Source organism: Perca fluviatilis, chromosome 9 (genome assembly GCF_010015445.1).
Source record: "Perca fluviatilis chromosome 9, GENO_Pfluv_1.0, whole genome shotgun sequence".
Taxonomy (NCBI): domain Eukaryota; kingdom Metazoa; phylum Chordata; class Actinopteri; order Perciformes; family Percidae; genus Perca; species Perca fluviatilis.
The window spans coordinates 39,871,176-39,887,993 of NC_053120.1; the positions used below are offsets into that span (position 1 = coordinate 39,871,176).

Sequence of the window (16,818 nt, forward strand, 5' to 3'; positions counted from 1 at the left end):
AACAGTTTTGATACCATTTGACATGCACTGGTGTTTATTTATTTTATTTTATTTTTTTTTAAAGCAGCCAACCAAGTTTATTCAAGCGGGACACAAAATGACAGTTTAAAAAAATTGATTTAAAAAACAACAACAATAAAACCTGTTATCTGAGCAGATGTAGGAACAGGGCAGTGTTGACTTTTCGTTGTTTGGAGAAGCAGGACTCTAGCCAGTCCTTCTGCACAGGGACAACCTGGGTGTACTGACGCACCAGATCCTGGAGCTCCTGTTCACACAAACCATACAGTAACATTTACACTGCTGTACAGGGCTGTTTCTTCATGCTTTTCCTTATCCTCTACTGCTTCCTTTTTGGATAAAGGTCTTCAACGTTTTCTTTGGCAGCGTTTTCTATCACAGGTCTTAATTTCCTTCTACAAAAAAATAGTGCAAGTCAGAGGTCTAACTATGAGTGAACCTCAGCAAGGTACCAACCTGTGAGTGAATGCTGTTCTCCACCTCTGCAACTATGTGGGTGACCTCCGGACTCATGATCTCCTCCTCATCTCCATCATAAGTGCACTGCAGCTAAGGAGTGCTGACATTTTTGACATCATACTGTAATCATAACTTATCTGTATTTTGCTGTAGTGTTTTTGACATAAACTGTATACCATGAATTATCTCACAAGTGATAATTGTAGTTTAACTTGACAATATTTTTTAGAAGACGTCCAGTCTGAAAGGATATGTGATAAGGTAGCGGGCCAGCCTCTTCCTCTCTGATGCAGGCAGGTTGTAGAAAAACACACGCACTCCCCTCATGAAATCGGGGAGCTCGGCGGGGCCGTGGCTCTGGCTCTGGAGAGGAGCCGGGGGGCCAGGGCTTTCTGCTTCCGTCTCCTCAGCCAGCCTCCTGGGGTTATGCAACTGTGGTTCGGGGGAGGATGTTGACGTTAAGGTCGCAGAGGTGGATGTCTGAGGTGGAGCTGTGTTCTTTGCTGCTCTGTTGTGATAGTATCTGTCAGTCAAGTTAAGGGAAAACCTTTCAGATAGAGACATTCTGAGAAATATTACATATTAGATATGATCTGTTGAAAAACTTTGAAAGATACATGAATGTGGGGATGCCTCTGGAGGCCAAGTGTTTTCTGATGAGCCTCTCTGTGCCGTACCAGTTGAAACCTCTGGTGGAGTGGCCGATACGAGGAAGATGTACACTCGCTTTGTGGGAAAAAGATAATTCAGTGAGGGTTACCATGACTGTTTACCGCAACCAGGGTGCAAAATTACCTTTTTCGTCCTCCAGCCAAATGGCTAATGGATATTTGAATTTGAACAACCAGTCTATAGATCATTGTTATTTTTTACTTTTAAGTGAAGTAAAGCACAGCTGAACAGCATTTGGCTGGTGGATAGTACTAATGTGTACCTGTTCACCTTACGCTGGAGCTGAACAGAAGAAAGGGCTAGTGTCAATAGTGTTCAGAAAAGTTTTAAGTTTATATCATATTAACATGAAACTGCAAGGTAAACAAAGACAAGTGACTTTAAGTTCAGGTGTTCACCTCTTGTGTAGAATAAACTGAGGGAGATCAAATTCCTCTCATAATTGTCCTCCACTAATTGTGTATGCAATGTTTGCACACACAGTGACACTAGTGAGATAACACTCTGCATATCTGGTCAGTCAAGTCTAACAATAAGACACCGCTTTCATCATGCTCCTCCTTTTGTCCGTCCTCACAGAGGCTTAACTATCAGCATGTGTTTTTGCACGTGAGATGCTCATTTTAGCACGGATGACTTGACTCTAAACATATCTTGATTTTGCAAATTCCACATTAACAGATGAGCTGAAAAAGATGTCATACTTTTGGCTAAATGACTGTACCCTTTTTTCTTTTGGCTGCAGTGTAAATCTTCTTCAGAGCTTCGTCCAGAGCAGTTAGAAGGATCCCAGACAAGTTGTTTGCTTTGTCTCTTTGCTGTGCCACGATTAGGGCTAACTGAGGTGACAGGAAGGAGATGGAGACAGCATAAGGCATTATCTTATCACGGTCACAATTTTATCAGTTGCCACGCTGCCACATCTTCACAATTCTGTCACCACACCCAAACCCTGTGTGTCACACTTTTGATCACTACTGCTGCAAAATCAAGCACGTATCATGGAACAAGCATGCAATTCCAGGCAGCAGAGTTCTGAGAGTTTCTTTGGTTTCATTTAATCAGAACCTACTTGATCCTGGCCGTCTAATCTGGACTGTTTGTCATCGATGGGGAAGAGCAGCACATTTCCAAGGTCCAAATCTGAAATAATTGATATGTTCACACTTGAAATTGAAAACTTATTTTCATTTATGTCAGAATCAGAATCCGCTTTAATGGCCAAGTAAGTGTGAACACAAACAAGAGATTTGACTCCAGTTTTTTTTTTTGCCCTCTAAGTACATACACAGAAATAGAGATAGGCTGAAAACAAGGACAACAAAGCTGAACAAGTTAAACATTAACATTTGACTACTACTTACAGATATGAGTTTGTATATATACAAAAGTGTATATATACACTTTTGTATATATACATATACACTAACCTTCATCTTGGACTTTACATCTGCCCATTGCATATACTATATATTCTTTGCAAATTTTGCACTCAACCTATTCAGCCTTTTTCTTATTCTTATCTTTTCTTATGCAAAAGTTACTTTGTATTTGTATATTTGTTGTTCTGTATTTATTGTTTATTTCATATTAATGTTTATGTTTGTTTGTTTATGTATGCACCTTTCACCAAGGCAAATTCCACATACTACGTGTACTTATTGTGGCAATAAAACCTTTTCTGATTCTGATACACATGCATATGCATACACACATACGTACAAAAACAATTGTAGACAAACCGCTATATGAGGATTGAAAACAGTTAGACAATAGGGCAATGCAAAAGTGCAAATAGTGCTGCAATAAAAAAAAAAATTATTAATATAACAGGTTATACAGTGTACATTAGACAGATATTTACATGTTTAAGTTATGTGTTGAACACTATTAAATATATAATTTACTAAAATGTGGATGCTTGGTGTTACAGGCTCACTGCACAGGGATGGGACTGGTGTTATGTGTTCATCATTATGTCAACCAGACGTTACAGATAAAGAGGTTTAATTTCTTTTTAAGTTTCTTTGTAATCATGGCTAATCTTACCTTTCATCTTGCCGGCCAACTCATACTTCTTTCGTGGTTCATCCGATCGCAGCTCTAGAGCTGTAAACAGGCCTCCCCTGCCCCACCGGCCTGAGTCATCTACACACAAATCATCACTTTGACAGATACAAGAGTTCAGCTATCTCTTTATCAGTCTATCATACAAAGTGGCATGTTGCTATGGTAACGATGAGGTAATACAAGTTTCATACCAACACAGTGGACGATGATAGCGTCTGCCTGAGCGGCGTGAGGATGAGTAACGTCCCCGAGAACGTAGTGGATGGCCGTGCTGTCAGAGTCTGTGGAGCATACGCTGCTGTCATCCTCCTCCTCCTCCTCTTCTTCTTCTTCTCCTCCTCCTCCTTCTTCTTCACTGTCCATAGACGACAGGCACGGTGATCTGTAGCCGCACGACTCCCACCACGCCATTCTGCATGAGAAGAAAACACACCGAATTAAAAAGAGAAACTGTTTGTGTTAAAGTGTCTGAGCCCAGTGGGTGAAGTCAATGGGAGTGAAAGAAAAATACACATATCGACAAATCTTTACTTTTTCTTGTATTTCTGCTCTTGTTGCTTCTTCTTCAGGTCCTCCTGAATTTTGGCTCTCTTGGCTGAAGCCTCCTCCCTTCTCTGGCGCCTCAGCTCCAGCTCAGCCTCAGTAAGAAGTTTCCTCTTCCTCGTCGGCATCCCAAGAGCTACCGACAGTGAAAGCTGACAAAAATCACACAGTTAGTCAAATATGTATAGTCACCATCATTTTGTATAGTTCAGCATTCCCAGATATCTGACCACTCCTGCACAGCACGCACCTCTGAATTGTTTAATATGGTGTGAATAATGTTCGATGCATTTGCCCATTGGGTGCAGTTTCAGGGTTTTTCCTGCATAGGGGAATTGTTGCCGCCCCCCCAAAAATAGCAATGCAAATCCTCTCTTAATGTGTTTAGAGTAATTTACCAAACAACTGTTGAACAAGCAGAAAATAAACTCGAATATGAGAGCTAATCTCAGTTTTATCCCTAGAGTCAGGGTGATTTATTGAAATAAGTTTTGTTAATTGGGGTTTTATTTACAATTATAAAATACAATCAAATAAGGTAACACAGACTGCCAATACCCCCTCAATTCAATTCTTCTGTGGACACACTTTGGTTTGATTTTCACCAGTCAGTTTCTGTGACTTTAGTATTCCTCTTTAACTAGGACATGACGCAATTGCCATGAATTAGTGGGGTGAAAACATAATCTGTCAAAGGAAATACGATCTGTTGATGTTTGGTACAAACCTAAATTATGAACAGTATGTTCTCATGAAAAATGACTGCAGTGAAAAGCGTTGTGTAAAAAAAAGAATTTAACCAAAAGTTAAATATCTCTTGTGTGCACATTTATGTTCAGGGACCATTAGCTACAGAAACAAGCAGGTTTAAAGATCTCCCTGAAGAGAAAAAGACTACCTTTGTTATGTGATTTAGGGGAAATTGAAGATAAAGTCCATCTTATTCTTTATTGTTCATTATATGATCATTTAACTTGATTTAACACTTTTCAGTAAAATGTCCTTTATTTCGGAAGACAAAGTTCTTTGTTTGCCTAGTAATATTATATGTGGGCTGGGCACATTAACACACCTGAACAAACCAATGTATTAATGTGTGTGTACCAAGACAACCAAACTACTGGTATGAGTGTGACCTTATTCAGTGGTTTTTACATCAACCATCATGCCCTAAATAAAGGCTGTTTACCAGACCTAGTGCCACAACTTGGGTCTAGTTTGGTGACGAAAAGTGAAAGATAATCATCTACACAAAGGTCTATATTATTCAAATGTTAGAAGTTGAACAAAGTAGGAAGGCTGAGATCAGTGAGATGAAGTCCTTTAAAAACGTGAATAAACAAAATAGTGTCCTACATGCAATATAATATAATATTGTGTGCATACTGTATGTTTTAAATGATTTGATGCCACTTTCCCCACGACATTCCACTTATGGGAAATCCGCCGGAGTTCAAACTTTTCGGCAAGATGTCGCTCACCTTCCTCTTTCTTTGTGTTGGCGTTCTAACCTCCGGTGGATTTGTGAGGACTATGGTTAACTGCTCCTCAGATCTCTGCAGGGTAAATCCAGACAGCTAGCTAGACTATCTGTCCAATCTGAGGTTTCTGTTTCACAAATAAAACTACTTTTAAACGTACACATGTTCCACGAAAAAAAGTTCCTTCCTGAGGCTATTTAGCATCGCCCAAGACGATTGTGATTGGTTTAAAGACATGCCAATAAATCAGAGCACGTTTTTCTCCCATCCCAGAATGCTGTGTGGACTAGCCAGACCCTCCTCTGCAGCGCTGTGAGAGAAGGTCTGGCAATGCGAGACTACAGCAAATCCAACCAGAACCTATTATGTCAAGTGCGGCCACTTGCCCCACAGTATGTGCTCCCTGGCGTTTAACCAATACGTTAAATGTTGTCAAATTTAGTTAATTTAGTTGCGAGTGAAGGAAACGGTTTCTTACTCCAGCTTTGTGTCGCAGAGCTCGTCCCTCTCCTGCAGCTCTCTGAAACTCGGCCAGCTGCTCCTCCAGCAAACACTCAAAGCTCATCTGGTCTTCAGAGCTGGGGTCCTTACTGTAGTCTTTTCCCTCAAAGTAGTACATGTGGTCTAAAAGATGGGACAGCATGATAGTGAGTGTTATTATGCATCACAAGCAGAGTAAGTTCTGCTCATACTTGGAAATATGAAGCCACTAGATGAAAAACCAAAAGTAAAAGTGAGATGTTTACATGCCAGAACAACCGGTTCAACAACAGAGCAAGTTGTGAAATCAATATTGCGTGTCAACCTCAAACCAGGTTAAATACTCAGAATATTCATGCACACATCATGAACAAAGAGATTTTAAAAATGAAACATACTCTGCCCGTCAGATTCAGAGCCGTTCTTCTCCTCCTCCTCCTCCTCTTCTTTCTGCTTTTCTCTGAGCGAGGTGAAGTCTTCATCCACCCACTGACCCTGACATGATGGACCGAGGATCTTCTCCAGTTTCACATCCTGTACAGAGCTCTCCTCCGATGACAAAAGCTTATCTACCCCAAATTTCAAAATCTCGCTAAGCTGTAGGGGACAGGAAACATGATTGGGGACTAGTATTAGTGAGAACAAAGACAACTGGAGGGGTTTTGCATAAAAGTGGACACAGGAACTGGGGACTGCAGGATTTAAAGACTATAGATCATGGTTTTGTGTTTTTGTGATAGAGTTCAAAGTTCACAAACCTCCAGTCCTGCAGCAGCTGACTGAGCTTGGTCCAGCAAAGAGAAGCGTCCTTCTTCAATAACAGTGTTGGTGAGGTGCAACTTGGATACAGCACGAGAGTACATTATTTCCTCCACAGTGTCTCTTGCCAGAAGGCGGATCACTTTCACAGGCCTGTAATAAGTCACAGCCAATCAACAGTTAAAGGGGTTCTCCAGCAATTTACTATTGCCATCCATTAAGTCGGGGGATTTGTGAGAGATAGATTTGAAAAAAAATGGCTGATATCAATACAGCAGAGGCTGAGTTTTAGTCCCCATTATAGAGTATGGGTCAGGACATTATACAGACTGAGTAGGGACCACCCCCCCAATGAGTAAACTAACCTTTAAATGTCAAATCGACAAAGTTGAAAATGATAAACATCTGTGGGTGTGAAGTCAGAAAGAAGGGATCTTATCAGATCTCTGTAGTCCGCTGCTCATCTCTGATTAAGTGAGCTGTCAGCGGCCGAGTTGCATTGTGGGTAATGTAGGCGCAATGACTTGATGGGTCGAATAAAAACGTTGATTTTTCTGGTTCTGCTACATCAATTTTGATACAATACTTTTTTTTTTTTTTTTAAACTGTCCATTGTGAGTCTGACAATGTTATAGGAGGGTGACGCTACCTCAGTGGAGTACATTTTTAAGCCTTACTACAGATAACCTTAATGACATCATCAGGGTTATTTACTTAGACTTCAGAAAGCGCCTCCAGAGCTACAGAGGACATTATACAGGCTGAGTAGGACCCCCCCGCCCCCGTGCCACCACATGATGAGTAAACTAACCTTTATGAATCGTAGCATTTCCATTTAACAAATAGTTCTTAGTACAGCTAATCAAAGCAGAATACAGCAATATAGCATGCTTGGAAACATTTTTCAGAATTGTCACCTGTTCTGACCAATCCGATGGCAGCGTGCTGCAGCCTGCAGGTCATTTTGAGGGTTGAAGTCACTGTCCATGAAAATGACAGTGTCAGCAGCTGTGAGATTCAGGCCCACTCCACCTGCAAAGACAGCTTGTTAGGAAGCCAAAGCCCACAATGTCCCCAAACAGTGCACACTTATCATTTACATGCTCACTTCAAGAATGATACAAACATGACAAGCTGTGACAGGAAATTAGGTTTCTCTCCTAACTTTCACACTGTGCATATAAAATGGTGAGAGAAAGCGCTGGCCTTATTTACACCAGTGTGTCTATCCTGCCGCAGCTCTTATCTCGAGTGATCAGTACCCTTTCCTCTCTCAGCTAGTTCTATGAACCTGGCCGTAGATTTATGCACCTCAGTCACTGCTGCCACAATGTTGTTTGGAGAAGCCCCTTTAAAGATTACATTTACCATACTTACAAATCAATGCCGCAATTGGAAAATATGTCAAGCTGCCTCATCAGTGTCTTTAAGCAATTTATATAAACTAAGAGGCTGCAAAATTAAATGGTTTGTAATGTATAGGACAACTGACCATGGTTCAATTCAACAGAAAAATAACTTAAACAATAAAGCAAATCCTACTCTACTTCCAATATTATGCATCCCTTATACATTAAAAAAGCACAGTATGAACATTATTGATACCTGATAAGGTTCAGTTTACTCCTACACATCACGAGAACACAATTTCCTTTCCTGTTCCTAGTTTAGGGTTTCAGTCACCTGCTTTAGTGCTGAGTAGAAAGACAAAGATATGTTTGCTGCTGAAGTTCTTCACTGCTAGATTTCTTTCTTCACCTCGGACGGACCCATCCAGACGTTCATAGCTATAACCTGAAGAAAAAAGCTCTATTTAGCATTTATTTGTGGAAACAAATAAAAAATATACTGTTGAATTTGGGCCGTTAGTGCAGATAGTTGTGTCTGTGAGCTTAGAAACATAATTAAAAATCACTGAAACATCAGACGGTTAAATGTGTGATTTTCAAGGCCGAGGTATCTTCCTGTTCACCTCTGTTTACCTCTGTACTCCATGTAATCCTGAAGGATGTCCAGCATCCTCGTCATCTGAGAGAACAGCAGGATCCGATGGCCCCTTCACCCACAGACATGAAAAAAGATGCAGAGTAAGAAATGTCTTAAAATATGACAGCAAGAACAATTAACTGCTCCAAGTGATCAGTACATTGTGTCAGCATCTAGTTCATGTGGTGTGGCAGTCAGACTGAGCCTTAACTTTATTTTATTTATAGTAGGACTACACCATATGAGTAAAAAATGCGATTTGCAATAATGCTGTTGAATATCGCCATAACGATAGTACTCGCGATACATAAACAAAATAAAAATGTACTCAGTTCTGCATTTCTGCTGCTTTCAGTATTCTGCTAAAATTCAACAAATTGCTTGTTGAATTTAAAACAAATAAAAGGAAATAATTTCCAACTTTCTTTTATGGACAAATTGAACATTATATTGATTTATAAAAGGCACCACTAAAAAAAAAGAATGACATTACGTTACATTTTAAAGTGCAGTTTTCTACTGATATTTTCTGTCAACTAACACACAAAAAAATCTGTTTTATGTCTATCGCGATATGTTGCAGCCTTTCGCAATGTGTAATTTGCGCCAATTGATAATGCGATGACGATAACAAAAAAAAATAATAATTATATTGTGCAGCCCTAATTCATAGTATCAAATCACAACAGGAGTTATCTCAGGCCACTTTACAGATAGAGTAGGTCTAGACCACACTCTATGATTTACAAAGAGCCAACAGTTTCGAGGAAAAACTTCCTTTTTACTGCAGAAACCTCGGACAGATCCTGACTTTTGGTGGGTGGGCCATCTGCCGCTGCCGGTTGGGACAAAGAGACACTGATACAGATATGGAGAAATATGATTCATAATAATTATAGAAGTTGGTATGAGTAGCAATTATAGTACGAATGAAGATAATTAGAGAAGAACTATGATAAATAATAGTAGTAGCAGTGGTAACTGCCAGCAGGTGGAGCCCAATACCAAGTAGATGTGACTAACCCTTTGTGAAGGTAAGTCAGCATGCTGTCCAAAAGGCAAAGTTTCCCACTGGCTTCAACCAGATGCTCCCCCATCTCAAAAGGCTCTGGTTCCACACCTGCCCAGGAAATAGGGGGAAACCGCTTAAGTATAACATATGCTTAAATATCCTATTTGCAATTACTAAGATTGGTGTTGTTCAGCTTTTAATTATCATTGAGCACATCTCACCATCAAACATGTATGGGTGGTCAACACACTTCCTCAGTTGCATCAAGATGTTCAGCAGCCGGTTCTTGTTGCCCTGTTCATTTCCAAAAGCCTCTGAAAACAGAAATTCATGAAAGGTGAGTCTATGATCGATTGAGCTTGTGATGATTTATGCCCCAAAACCAAGCATTTTGCTAAGGTGTTCGATGGTACACCACAGTAGAGTCTAGAGCTGGATCCAAATATTCAAATATCCGTTTGGTGAGTATTTTCAATTTTGGGATTTGAATATTCTTTTTTTTTTTTTTTTTAAATGTGCGTGCAGGTTGAAATTCACTGTGGTGTTTTGTTGGGCTTAATCTGCTTGCTAAACGTCCGCTAGCTGCTTGCTGATTTATGCAGCGCTATGTCGTCCATCTCAGCCAAGAACTGAGAAATGTTGAGTTACAAGCCTGCACAATTCAGGGGAAAATATGAATCACGATTTTTTAGCTAAGAATTGATATCACAATTCTCTGCCATGATTTTTTTCTCAGGAAGTATAATGTTTATTGTACACATGAACCATGACAAAACAAAACAAATTGGCAGCACCAAACATAGATTTCTTTGGCACATATAGCACTTTTTCCAAAGCTGCCTTCAAGTGTGCCCAGAAATGTTGGTTTCCCCTGCCACTGCCACCGAAGCTTTGAATATTCGCTGTTGAAAAGCAGCGAAGCTTCGAAGCTCAAAAAATGGTATTTGTTTTTTTTTAAAAGAACTCAAATAACGATAGCACTATCTGCCTTAAAAATCCAGTATTGATCAGGCGGTACACCACAGTGCAGAAGACTCACCCAGATCCTTCATCAGAATGGCTTTGTAGTATTTCTTCTGCAGGGCAGACATGCCGTGGTACACCAGCAGCTCCGTCTTCTTCGGCAGATCTACAGCCACTTCTGACTTGACTCTACGAAGCAGGAAGGGCTCCAGGACACTTTGCAGCTCAGCAGCTGGAAACAGAAGCACATTATGGCAGTTTGGATTTAATGAGCAATTACCAGTGTTCTTCATGTACTTTTTTTTTGCTAAACAGACATTTTGCACAGCAAGTACAGTCATCAAACACATCCCAATGGATGTAACTTATCTTTTCCAACACTTCATCTTTCAAAACATGAATGGCAATGTTTTGAAAGATGAGTTGTTGGAAAAGGAGGCATGTTTGCATACATGATTTCAGTAACAAAGACAGTAACGAAAATGATGTCCGCCATACCAAGAGCAGGTTGACTTTGTACATTGGCGTAAGAGTTGGCAAAGCTGTCTGTCTCATCAGCTGTAAAGATGCTGGGCTGAATGAAACTCAGCAGAGAGTGGAGCTCCTGCAGGTTGTTCTGGATGGGGGTCCCTGTCAGAAGGACTCTAAAACCAACTGAAAACTACACAAGAAATAAACAGGGAAAAGTAAAAAAATAAAACAATGCTAATAGTGGGAAAGACAAAGAAACAAATACTTGACAGCCCAAACCAGGTGCAAACCAGTACCTTTGTCAAGGCTTTGTACAATAGTGAATTCTGATTCTTCAGTCTGTGAGCTTCGTCTACCACGAGAACCTTCCACTTCCACCTGAGGAGCAGAGTGAGCAAATACTGATGAGCGAGTACAGATTACATGGAAACAGGGAATTATTGTATGAAAATGATATGATGAGATCCATTTCTAGCAAGCAAATCACTTTGAATATTGTGCAAATTTATAAAATCTACCATTTACTAGTCTTGCATTGCCAGGGTCTTGCTAGTCCACACAGCATTCCGGGTTGGGAGAAAAATGTGCTCTGGTTTATTGCCATTTCTTTAAACCAATCACAATCGTTTTGGGCGGTGCTAAGCACCGAGCGGAGCGATGGTGCCTCTGCAAAATAGCCTCGGGAAGGAACTTGTTTTGGCGGAACATGTGTACGTTCAAAAGTAGTTTTAGTCATGGAACAGAAAACTCTGATTGGACAGATAGTCTAGCCAGCTGTCTGGATTTACCCTGCAGAGATCTGAGGAGCAGTTAACCATAGTCCTCACAAATCCACCGGAGATTAGAACGCCAACACAGAGACAGAGGAAGGTAACGGGACATCCGAAAACGGACATCCGAAAAGAGTGACAGCCGGCGGAATTTCCTTCAGAACACTAACTACTACTAACAGACTAACTATTTACTTACACACAAATACCAAATGTCAGAAAAAAAAAAAAGTATTCGGCGGATGCTGTGTGTATACAGGTATTATTTCCTTCAAATGTCAATGAATTGCTTGGTTCTTCACTGGTAATGTCCTTTTAGGTACCAGAACCAAACCTTATTTCTACTATACATGCCAAAAGATCCAATTAAAGTTTCTGATGACATTTTTGTAATACGGAACATACTCACCGTCTCAAGAATGAAGCATCTTTGAGACACAGCTGTAAAGAAAGGATAAAAAAAAATCATGTCAGTTTTAGCACAGATGAAATTTTAGGTCATTTTCTTCTCTTTTTCTTCAAAATAGCCACAGACCTCATATGTAGTGAGCAGAAGATGGAAGTCCTGTGTGTCTGTTTCCCTCTGAAGCTCAGCCCGTCTCTCTTTGTCTCCCTTGTAACACAGCACAGTCAGAGACGGAGCGAAGCTGTAACCAAGTAAAACACGAGTTTAGAACAAGTTTAGATACGTAGTTTACAGCCTGTGGAGGATGGTGCTATGAGTAGACTATCAATTTGTGGATGTAGATTCATATAAGAATGTGATTATACCATTCCAACTCCTTTCTCCAGTTCTCCATGACAGAGAGTGGGCTCAGCACCAAAAACGGACCTGTCTTCCCAAGAGCTCCTGACATGTACACCAGCAGAGAGATCGTCTAAAGGGACAAGTTATGAATACAATAATATCAATAAGCAGGCCTGACACATTTTAACACAGCAGTTAACAGTGCCCGTGTCATTATTATAGTAAAAAAATGTCTATCACAATTTGTTAAAGCCAAAAGTGATGTCATCATATTGCTTGTGTTGTCCAATTTATACACTCCAAAACCTAAAAATATTACCTTTACTAACATATAAGACAATAAAAGCAGCAAATTCTCATAACTGTAGAGCTGGAACTAGGGAGTTGGCTTGACATTTTATTTAAATGATATATTGGTTATCAAAATAGTTGGAGATTATTGACTAATAATTTAAACTACTAATTTCAGCTCCTAAAACGAAGTAATTGTGTTTAGTAACACAAATCACAACAGGTACTAAAAACCTTTTTCACAGAGCCCCTTTTGACATCACATCACATGTCACAGTAGGAAATGCACAGGCGTGATTAATAAAATGAATGATGGCTCAATTCCATTTAGCTTCTTCAGTTTCAGGGTCCTGGTATTGTGCATGCTGGCTCACGGTCACATCGTTATGGGTTACTAGAACAAACCATCGTGAATATTATTAGGAACCCCTGTGCTGAGACATTTGCATCTGTTCAGTAACACTAAACTGAAGAAAGCTGCTAAAAGAATAGACATGCTAGGAGGTATTGCAAGGAAATAAACAAATACCTGTATCCGTATCATCAGCCATTATGACCATTGAAATGATCAGATATTCATATGTGTTGGGAAACAAAGTCAGTCGTTATTAGTTATAATAGGGGAAACTGGTGGATCTCAGTGGTGTAGTCTATGTGATATGCAGGTATACGGCGTATACACACTAAAAAAGCTCCAGGATTTCCATATACCCACTTAAAAAATGCCCAATAACACACAACATACTTTCCATTATATTTTTATATATTTTAAATTGTCATCTGTGTTTTTCTTCTTCGCATAGGCTAAATAAAGGTATTTCCAACGTAATTTGGTGCATAAAAGCGTATCCAAATACAGGAAATAAAGTTGTTGCTCAAAACTTCCCTGGGGAAGACACCCAGACACCCCCACTATGGTATGCCCCCCCTCCCCCAAAGGCAGACTCTGGCCAATATACAGTACAGTATACCCACTTTACTTTTACATTACATTAGACTACACCACTGGTGGCTCTCATACCTGACAGGTTTTCCCCAGACCCATTTCGTCTCCTAAAATGCATCCCTGCTGGTTCTTCAGGCACTGAGTTAACCACTGCACACCATCCAGCTGGTAAGGTCTCAGCTGTATCCCTGAATGAGGAGACAACAAACAAATGATGGTAACGGTAGGTCAAGTACCTCGAAGAACTATCTGAATGATTAGTCTGAAAGCACAAAACAAAGACGACTGCTAAACTAGCTTAAACGCAGTCTAAACATGTAGCTAACTTGCCAACGTTATCCTACTAATTGAATAAAGACAACTCAACGTTAATGAATGAATGAATTAACTTTACGTTACTTAACAAGCCTCCGTACCTCGTAAACCCCACTTCTGCAAGTCACTCTGAGCCACAGCAGTCTTCTTTTTCTCTACTACGCTGTTTTGTATCTTTAACAAAATGTCTGTCATGTTTCCAGACCGACAGGGCTAACACAACTCCACTTTCTTTAGCGCAAATATGTAGCATGGACTGTATTAAATATACATGTACAGACACATTTGAGTCCTCAGTGTTGTTGTAAAGTCAACAGTCCAACTAGCTACACTTCCTGTTTTGGTCACGTGAGGCTGGGGAAAAGGCGCGCCGCACTTACAATGTACAGAGCCACGCGCCTTTTACTGACAGTATAAAAATATGATGTAGGCTTAATATTTAAAAAATATGCATTCACACAGATGAACATCCCATGCATTTGCATTATTTTCAATATAATATGTGTTACTGTTAGAAGATAGAAGTTACATCACGGTAGGTTAAGCCCAGTGGTAGATCTAATAATATCTTTTAAAACAAGTTAAAGTCCTAAGCTAATTGAAAACTGATTTATATAGGCTATACTGATATGTATCATATTTTAGAAGCTAATTATTCAATATGTCAAATATTCATATTATATCTCATAGCCTATTTTACCATTCAGAGAAGGCTACTCACATTTATGAAGTGGAGAGTAGGATTATTTTCCTCTGAATTGTAGTGCAGTAAAAAGTAGCGTATAATGGAAAAACTATGGAGTGGAATGTGGAAATTGTATAAACTCCTACTGGAATAAATACTGTATACTACAGTTTTCACCTCTTCTTATATGAATATGTTTGACTCTTTTTTTTTCAAATTCAACTCTACACTGTATCACAAATAAATTAATCTTATCATCTGGGCTAAAAGGATGCAGCTTCAGATACAATGTTAACCAGAACCAGTTTATATATATTTATGCACAGGTATTGCTCTATCAAATAGAAAATAAAAGGTTTCACATGAGAAATGATTCATGTTTACTGGACGTTTAACCCTCGTGTTGTCCTTCCGTAGACCACGATTGTTGTCCTTCTGGGTCAAAATTGAAAATTATCTTTTTTTTTCCACCATTTTTGTCACTTTTTTCAACGCTTTTTTTAATTCATGGTCAATAAACCTAATTGAATTGACATTATACCTAATTTTTTTGTTTAAAAAAAAAGCAGAAATTGACTTATTTTGACTAATAGTCAAGATCAGAGCTTGTTGAGTGGATCACAGAGTGGTTTGGGTAATTTGGTTGAAAGAAACCCATATTTTTTATATGAAAAACTTTGAAAACGGTTCAAATTTGACCTGAGGGAAACACAAGGGTTAATAGAAAATATGGACCTGTTCTTGCTGACTATTATTTGAAAGTAGAATCGCACCTTAACCTCTTTAGCTTTTCAATTTTAAGGAGAATGTCCCTTTCATTCTTCTCCTTTTCAAAAGCTAACCACACAATGTATGCATTGTTACATAACACAAGTATTCACTGATAGCTGGTTGTCATCAGCATAACAGTGGAAGTGAATGTTAAATTTGCAGAAGATATTGTCGAGGGGAAGGAGGTAAATGATGAAGAGTAGGGGCCCCAGGACAGAGCCCTGGGGCCCACCTGAAGTGACGGCAGAGGGAATGGATTTAAAAGACTTGAGTTGAATGAACTGAGTGCGTCCAGAGAGGTAAGATGTGAACTAATCTAACGGTATGTGGGTGATTCCAATGGAAGATAGCCTGTTGATGAGGGTGGTGTGACAGATGGTATCAAAGGCTGCACTCAGGTCGAGGAGGATGAGGATGGTGAGGAGTCCAGTCAGCTGTCATAAGGAGGTAGTCGGTGATTTTGAAGTGCTGTTTCAGTGCTATGGAGTGGGCGGAAACCGGACCGGAACTGTTCATACAGGTTGTTGTGGGATAGGTGAGAATGGAGTTGAGAGGCAACTGTTTTTTTAAAAGGATTTTGGAGATGAAAAGGTAGACTGGATATAGAACGGAAGTTGTTGAAGTTGGAGGGGTCGGCACCAGGTTTTTTCAAGATTGGGGTAATGGCAGCAGTTTTGAAGGATGTAGGGACAGTTCCAGTGGTGAGAGAGGAGTGGATGATAGCAGAAATGAGTGGGACCAGGTAGGGAAGGCAGGCTTTAACAAGTTGTGCGGGAAGGGGGTCAAGTTGACAGGTCAATGGCTTGGATATCCGGGTGAGTTCTGTGATTTCTGAAATAGCGGGGAGCTGAAAGGAGGAGAATGAGTGTGTAGATGGGTGAAAGTCAACTGAGATGTTGAGGTGAGGGATTGGTCCAAGGTGCTGGTGGATGTCATCGTCAGTGAGCCAATTAGCATGCAGCATGCTTCTCCCAAGATCTTATAATGCTGCCGATTGGCTGTCTAATGCTACACGTTGTAGAGGCCTGTAGGAAACATTACTTTAAGCACAGAGACTGGCTCATGCGTGTTGTTGTATTTTGAGAGCCTTGACTACAGTGTGGGTCACATAGGTGTAAAGGAGCGGGGAGAGGGGGGGCTGTTCCGTAATGTTATAATTTGTTTATGTTAAAATGGGATTTTATAAACTTGGTATCGAAAAAAGTATCGTTCAGGAAACGGTATCAAAGTCACTGTATCGGTATCACTACCAATATCGGAAATCTCTTTCAGTTCACACTTGTCAATTTCCAAGCTTTCATATTACCCGTCTCCAATCTTTCTGGCTCAAGTGTTTGTGTCCTCTCAGTAATGGAAATAATGAGGCTGTTGTGTG

The 16,818-nt window shown here is 40.0% G+C and overlaps 1 protein-coding gene across 1 annotated transcript; it reads right to left on the minus strand.

The window, feature by feature from the left end:
* Positions 1-33: 33 nt before the first annotated feature.
* chd1l (chromodomain helicase DNA binding protein 1-like) lies at positions 34-14,341 on the minus strand. The gene is made up of 25 exons (XM_039812139.1): positions 14,089-14,341; positions 13,748-13,860; positions 12,459-12,565; positions 12,223-12,334; positions 12,097-12,128; positions 11,214-11,295; positions 10,945-11,107; positions 10,523-10,678; positions 9,705-9,797; positions 9,495-9,591; positions 8,468-8,541; positions 8,169-8,279; positions 7,403-7,517; positions 6,485-6,638; positions 6,125-6,323; positions 5,725-5,870; positions 3,754-3,917; positions 3,414-3,634; positions 3,202-3,300; positions 2,225-2,295; positions 1,877-1,991; positions 1,098-1,206; positions 734-1,003; positions 478-559; positions 34-268 (listed from the first exon to the last, which is right to left on the minus strand). Exons 1-25 carry the CDS (start codon positions 14,180-14,182, stop codon positions 146-148), a joined length of 3,102 nt encoding a protein of 1,033 aa, XP_039668073.1. The 5' UTR covers positions 14,183-14,341; the 3' UTR covers positions 34-145.
* Between the last annotated feature and the right edge of the window lie 2,477 nt (positions 14,342-16,818).